This window comes from Acomys minous (assembly GCF_964271855.1).
Source record: "Acomys minous genome assembly, chromosome: 3".
Lineage (NCBI taxonomy): Eukaryota > Metazoa > Chordata > Mammalia > Rodentia > Muridae > Acomys > Acomys minous.
Window position 1 is genome coordinate 84242643 of NC_140485.1, and position 7638 is coordinate 84250280.

General features: G+C 55.5%; 1 protein-coding gene across 2 annotated transcripts in view; it reads right to left on the reverse strand.

The window, feature by feature from the left end:
* Window positions 1-1262, reverse strand: part of NOL4L (nucleolar protein 4 like) — a 125263-nt gene extending 124001 nt beyond the window's left edge. The window contains exon 1 of one of the 2 annotated variants that reach the window (XM_084777387.1): window positions 736-1136. In XM_084777387.1, the coding sequence (XP_084633513.1) occupies window positions 736-1056 (321 nt within the window). In that variant the 5' untranslated portion in view covers window positions 1057-1136. Of the gene's footprint in view, window positions 1-735 lie in introns of both variants that reach the window. The other variant, XM_084777394.1, reaches the window with a different exon arrangement.
* Window positions 1263-7638: the final 6376 nt, after the last annotated feature.

Genomic DNA, 7638 nt, shown 5'->3' on the forward strand with positions numbered 1-7638 from the left:
ATAGGTCATGTCGCCCCTGTCCCAGGGCTGGGGGGAGCGCGGGGCCTGGGGGGGGGGGCGGCGGGTACGCCCCACCCACCCTTGGGAGGCTGCTTCTGCGCCAGGCTGCGGCTCAGGCTGCCCCTCCCCGGGCCAGCACCGGGTGGGGTCGGGGCGACAGTGCCAGAGCTGGCCCCCTCCCCTGGTGAGCGGAGGCCCAGAGGACTCCCCGTCCCGCCGTTGCCCCTGCCTCCCCACCCCCGCAGCACCACCCTCTCCACACACTCACACACACACATACACACACACACACACACACACACCGCCCAGCCGGCCCGGGGGCGGGGGCGCCTCCGGCCCGGGGGCGGGAGCGAGAGGCGTCCGGGACAGGCGGCCCCGGGGCGGCAGGGGGGAGGCTGGAGCTCCGTAGCAGCCGCCTGATGGCAGGGGGGAAGAGGGGGAGGGGAGGGGACGGGAGGACAGAACACGCTGGGTTGAGCAGCCCGGGACAGCCCGCCCGTCACGGCCACGGCCCGGGCAGCGGCGCAGAGGGGGGCAGGGACGCCCCAAACCCCGACCTCTGCCCAGGCGGGCTGGGGGGGCTAGTGAGCAGGTACGCGCGCGCCCCGGGTGGGCTAGACACACGGACAACCCCAGGAACACACCATTCGGACACACATCCACACCCCCACCCCGCCCCCGCCCGCCCCGAGCCCCGCCGTGGGACTGGACCGCGGCCGCCGCGCGCGCACTCACCGAGCCCGTCTTGACCGGCACATACACCACTTGGCCCATCTTGGGTTCCCGGCCGCTGCCCAGGCGGAAGCCCTTGGAGCGCACCCAGAACTGGAACTTGCCTTTCTCGCCGGCCGCCGGGCCACTGCCCGCGCCGGTCCCGCCGCCGCCCTGCAGGACCTCGGCGATCCGCTGGTATTTGCTGCGTGTCACCGTCTTGGTTTTGGCCGAGTCGCCGTAGGTGCGCAGGCACCAGTCCCGGAACTGGCGGCCCAGCTCCGAGTCCCCGGGGCTGCGCTCGCGCTCCCAGCCCCCGCGCAGCAGCAGCGTCGGCTTCGGCATCCTCCCGCCGCGCCCGGCGCCCTCGGGGGCGGGCCAGCCACCGGGCCGCCCGGTGCTGGGACTGGGCTGGGCCGGGCCGGGCTGGTCAGGGGCGCGCCGCGGCCCGGGCTGTCCCGCGGTGTGGCTCCGGCGCGGCTGCTGGATGGGCGCGGGCGGCGGCCGGACGCGCGGGGCTGCGGCGCGCTCTGTCCTGCTCGGGCGGCGGCGGCGGCGGCGTTGGCGGCGGCGGCTCCGGCTCGCCTCCTGCTCCGCCTCCTCCTCCCCCCGGCCGGGATGCAGGAGCGATGGAGGCAGCTCCGGGCCCGGAGGTGCAGAGGGGGCGGGCCGCCCCGCGGGCGACCAGGGGAGGCGGGGAGCGGCCCCGGGCGCGGGGAGCGAGACCGAGCCTGGGCGCGGGCGGCAGCGGTGGCTGTCAGTTTGCGCGGCTCATCCTGCTCCTGCTCCTGCTCCCGCTTGGGCTCCTGCTGCCGCTGCTCTTCCTCCTCCTCCTCCTCCTCCCGCGCCCGCCTCCACCACGCCGCGGGATCCCACCTGTTAGAGCGGCGCAGCTTGCGCCGCCGCCTGCCCCCCTCCCTCCCGCGCCCGCGCGCCCAGCCCCGCCCGGCCCGGCCCCTGGGGGCGCGGGGGCCGCTGTACCCGCAGTGCCCCGGAAGGCAGCAGCCGCAGGCGCGCAGTACCCAGCTAGAGACCGCGTTCCCTCTGGCCGGCCCAGCCCATAGCCTTGAAGGCCCCGCTCTGCTGGGACTGGCTGGCTGTCCCGCAGGGAGTAGGGCACAAACGGTAGCCCAGGGAACGCTATCCCCAGACTCCCAGTTTGGGTCGGCCTAGTCCAGGTAGCCCAACCCGGGTGGTATGGAGCAGTCTTCTCTCCCTCCCTCCCGGAATTGGCTTGACCTCTCTGGTGTCAGTATCAGCCTAGTACCAGAACGGGAGTGCCCTCCCCGGCCCCCGAATCCCAGGCTGCCACCCTTTGGGCCCCCAAACTTCCTCTCCTTCCGCCTCATCTTAATACCCTAAAGACTAGCCAGTCTTGTCTTAGTGGAGGTGAGGTTGGCAGCCCCAGGCCCTACAAAAGTCACCTTGTCCGGTAGCCTCACTGGTGCCAACCTCACTGCAACTCTGAAGGAAGACCTTGACACACCCACAAACCCCTGCTGTGAAGGCTGACCTTCCGCGTGTACCTTGGCCTAGAATCCCTTGTGAATAAACTTAGTGACCTCACATCCCCTCCCACCTGAGCAGCTCTGACCAGTATAAAGCTTACCCACCCCCTCCGCCATGAAATTACAAGCATAAATTAAGGTTTAGGCCAATTTTTCAGAATTTCTGCCTTCCTTTCTTATCAGGACATAAAAAAAAAATTGCACTATCCTTTCTGCAGTCCCCTGGGGGCCACCTCCATGTCCCCAGGCCACTCTTACAGGCATATTACCACTCAGGATCCTTTTCTGCCTAAGAACTCCTTGGCACCATACTGCAGTCACTGGGACTGTTGTGTACCAGACCCAGCAGCTGTAAAGGCAACCCCATCTTAGAAAACAGTGTTTGGGGATTGGAGAGGTGGCCTGAACTGCTCAAGGTCATGAGGAAGGAGGAGCAGGGAGTGGGTTTCTGCTCAGTTCTGCCTGGCACCTGCTACCATTTCACACATAGGCCTCCTCTCTCAGGTGGGAGCTACAGCTCACCCCCACCCCCCCAACCCCTCTAGTCAGATTACCCAGATGCTCAGGGCACATATCTGACTCATCCCTGAATTTCCTGGCCCTGGCACAGCAGCTGGCACACAGTAGGTGCCAATAAATGCTGGAAGAACCTAAGGGGTCTTCCAAGTTCCAACCTCTCTGCATGTCACATAGATTATTTTTAGATAATTTACATTTTCATGTTACTTTATATACACCAACAACTCCACACTCACTTTTCCTCCTCAGCTTCCCAAGATCTTGGATCCGGGCCACCATACACACTTTAAAGAGGTGGCCATTGGGAGCTGGGCGTGGTAGTAAAAAGGGGCAAAAAGACTGAGTTCAAGACCAGTCTCCGCAGCATAGTGAGTTTCAAAATAGCTTGGATTCCACTGGGGCCCAGAGAAGGGAAAATTCTAGCAAAAGATGACCAGCCCTGAGATCTAGCGGCTTCTCCATGACTTTTTTTTTTCCCCAGTATGGAGGCTTCCTTACACCTGGCTCCCTTTCTAAGAGCCATAGTGTGCTGCCTGGCAGCGCTCATGACCACTGAGTAAGGGGGATCCTGTAGGTGGCAGGGTCCACATCTGAGCCTGCCTGAACAACCACTACCTAAGCCAGAACACCTCTCTGCCAGTCTGCATCTTTGCCTGTTTGTCAGGCCCTAAATACCTGACTGTCAATCCAGGACTGAAGTCTAGTATGTCTGCTGAACTTTGTGCAAAGCCAAACGCACTTGAAATTGAATCTAACTGGGACTTGCAGTAGTATGCTCCGTGCCCCCAGGTTCTGCCCTACAGCTTCCACCTTTGCTGGGTCAAGTGACCCCAGCTTTATCATCTGTGGGATAGGCTGTATGTCATGGATAGAAATAATGAAGATATATATGTGTGTATATATATATATATATATATATATATATATATATATAAGAAATAATGAAGATGATGCTGGGTGTGAGGGTGCCTGCTATATAAGGGGCAAGGTGCCCAATACGTGCCCTCTTCTTCATGGGGGCCACAAAGTATTAAAGGTGGGAAGCGAGCTTTACTGAGACCTTTTCTCCCCCATGTTTCGTTCATTTGGCAAACACTGGTGGGAACAAGGCCATGGGATTCTCAAGGTCCCACTCTCCTGGAACTCCTCAATGGATGGGGTGAATGGCCTTCAAGCAAACCAGCTGTCAGTCATTGAAATTGCGGGAAAGGGGCCCGTGATGGAAACAGCGTGCTGTGGAAGTAAATAATGCAGGAAGTGCCTGCTATTCTTAGGGGCTAGGCAGGCCCCTCTGAGGAGGTAGGCTTGGAGAGGTGCCTTAAAGGGTAGGTGCCCTGGAGCCAGCCATGCTATGATCTGAGGAAAGAGCTATCCAGGCAGAGGGAAGAGCAAAAGCGAAAGCCCTGCGGTGAGGTAGGGCCAGGGAAGATGGTTCAGCAAACCGGTAAAGGTGCTTGCCGATAATCCTGATGCCCTGGGTTCTATCCTGTCTCAGGACCTACATGGTAGACAGAGAGAACCAAGTCCTGCAAGCTGTCCTTTGACCTCCATGTGGCATGTCCCACTGTCCTCCCGGAAATAGATATATAAATGTAATTTAATTTTTTTTTAACCAGACATAGTAGTACATAGCTTTGATCCCAGCACTTGGGAGGCAGAGACAGATGAGTCTCTGTGAGTTTGACACCAGCCTGGTCTACAAAGCTGGCTCCAGGACAGTCAGAGCTATGAAGAGAGATCCTGCCTCAAAAAACAAACAGACAGAACATAGTTCCAGGATAACCAGGGCTGCAGTTTTGTCTCAACAAACAAACAAAACCCAAAACATTTCCCTAAAGATCTTGGTAAGAAAGAAATTATCTTCTAGAAGCTGGGATTGGGTTGGAAAACAGGAGTCTTGTCTTTTGTTTTTGAGGTGGTCTAACTCTATAGTCCTGGATGGTCTAGAACTTGCTATGTAGACCAGGTTAGTCTTGAACTCACAGAGATCTATCTCTACCTCCTGAGTGCTGTGTGCCACTATGCCCAGAAGAGGTGTGGAGTTTGGAGGTCCAGGGGAAGAATGCTGATTGCATCCTAGATCCATAGGAGCTAGTTAAAGACTGGGGAACAAAGGAATTGAGGGGAAGAAGGCTATGAGGTCGGAAATCCGGGGTCCTCCCCAGAGCTGCCCAATACCAGGCATATCCAGCCTATTGTCCCAAGAGGAGCTGGGAAGAGATTGGAGACCTCTGAATCCTGGGATGAGAATGGCCTCCTGTTCCTATGCCCATCTCCACTACTGTGAACAGATTTCTGTTCATGCCAACAGCATCCTGCCCCCAGAGGATGCTGGGTTGGAACATTTCCCTATATCCATGACCATGGACCTCTCTTCCTCTCCTTCCAGACACTTGTCAAGGGGACAAAGAAAGTTGCCAATGGGCCATAGACCAGTGAAACGTCATGTTTTGTTTGTTTGGTTGGTTGGTTGGTTTTTGGTTTTTGTTGGGTTTTTTTGTTTTTGTTTTTTGAGACAGGGTTTCTCTGTGTAGCCTTGGCTGTCCTGGACTCTCTTTGTAGACCAGGCTGGCCTCGAACTCACAGCGATCCACCTGATCGTGTTATTTTTTTTTAAGTTGCATTTATTTTTATTCTATGTATATGAGAGGTTTGTCTGCATGTATGTGTGTATGTCAGGTCCATGTAGTGCCTGTAGCCAGAAGGTGCTAGATGCCCTGGACCTGGAGCTACAGAGACGTGTAAGCCTCCATGTGTGTGCTGGAAACTGAACCCACAGTCCCTGAAAGAGCAGCAGCTCTGAGCCATCTCTTCAGCCCCTGACCTGGGTTTTTTTTTTTTTGAGTGTGTGTGTGTATTTGTTTTAATTTTTTTAAAGGTTTAAATTTATTTCTTGTATATGAGTGCTTTATCTGCAGAAGAGGGCATCAGATCACATTATAGATGGTTGTGAGCCACCATGCGGTTGCTGGGAATTGAACTCAGGACCTTTGGAAGAGCAGGCGGTGTGCTTAACCACTGAGCCATCACTCTAGCCCCTTTGTTTTAATCCTTAGTCCAGATGTCCAAACCCCAGGCTTATAGCCCCCCATTCCAGTAGTGCTAGCAATACACGAGATCACTGAGCTCAATAGACAGATCAACCGGATCCCACAAAAAGAAAGAAGCTGGTCCAGAGACCATGCTTTGTCTAGCCTGGATCACCTGCCTTCCACTGAGCTCTCCTAGGTCTAGGACAGCAGGAATGTACGCATACAATGGCCACAGGCCCCATAAGGCTGTCCTGGGAAGTTCCTGGCTTGGGGTATGAGCCAAGTGACTCAGGCTCTGACAGAGCACTCCCCACCCCCAGAGGGCTGGGAGTAGCTAGTGCCAGACCTGGCACCACTCTATCAAGCCACCTTCCACCTTAGTATGTCCCTGATAGTCTACCCAGCCACCTGGCTGCTACAGGTCTACCCCATCCAGAAAGGCTTTCTCACCCCTCAGTTGACTCAAAGACTTCTGGTCACTGAGAGACCTCTGACCTTTCCCCAGTATTGACTCTGAACCCACAGTTGAAAGTGTGACACCCTCTACTTTCTAGTACCCAGGATAAAGGTTGTGGGTTAGTAAGTATTGGATGCATGCATGCGTGAGTGAGTGAGTGAAGGAATCGGTTCTCGAAAAGGAAATATCAGACTGAAATGCACTTACTACCACACTGCTCTTGTCACACCGTCAGCATTCGTCACTCTCCTAGAACCTCTCTTAGTGATTATAAGTCCCTTATCTGTACTGTAGGCTCAGTTTTAAATGCTGGTAAAATGGGGGTATTGATGATAGCCCCGAGCTCTGAGGGCTGTGTGCAAATGAGCAATTGCTAAATGCTAGCTCCAGCTATTATTATGTCCACCAACCATTCATTTGAACATTTGTTCTAGAATCTTCCGTGTCAGACAGCCATTTGGTGTGGGAAATCAGTAGTAAGTGAACGGATATGGCTCAGACTCTGTGACACTAAGCTGGCTTTTTTTCTTTTCTTTTTTTTTTTTTTTTAACTTTTTTGATACAAAGTCTCAAGTGTCTCTAGCTGGCCTCAAACTGTGTATCTGAGCATGACCTTGAACTTCTTCCTGTCTCCACTTTGCAAGTACTAGGTGTATAGCTGTGGCTGGGGTACGAACATCCTACTTACTAAACTACCTTCCCAGGCTGAGACTAATAGATAGATTGAGATTCCAAACTCAAGAGCCATCAATAGGGTAGGAGATCTGGAATCAAAATGCCCAGGAAACCCATCTTAATACCACATGGGCCAGTGAGACGGAAATCTTCAAGGCAAGGAGTGGGAGAAGGGAAGCCAGGTGTCCGCTGCTGCAGTGACCTGGGCCTCACTGTCGATGGGTGCAAGTCAGGTGAGACAAGCCCCCCCCCCACTTTCACGGCCCCTTGGGTCCAACAGCTGCATTTCCAGAAGTTAAAACTTAAGGTGATGGGAAACTAGCCTACTCAGGGGTTCCGGTCAAACATCACTGTCCCAGAGGAGCCCCTCTGCCCTTTTGGAAAGTTCCCCAAGGCACTCCATGCCCTGTCCTGCTCCGTCTGTCTTCCCAGACTCAACATGACCCTCCACTGTGACACCCGCTTCTTCACTCCTGGCCATGTCACCTACTGGGATGTGTGTTCCAAAAGAGCAGGGAGGGCTGGATGTGGTGGCACACACCTGTGATCCCAGCAGAGGCAGAGGTGCAGAGGCAGGCGCATCACTGCGAGCTCAAGGCCAGCCTGGTATACAAAAGGAGACCAATACAGCCAAGGTTACACAGAGAAATCCTGTCATGAAAACAAACAAACAAAAGAGTAGGGACTCTGTCCTGTCCGCTGTAGTATCTACAGTGTTCACAACAATGAAGGAAGG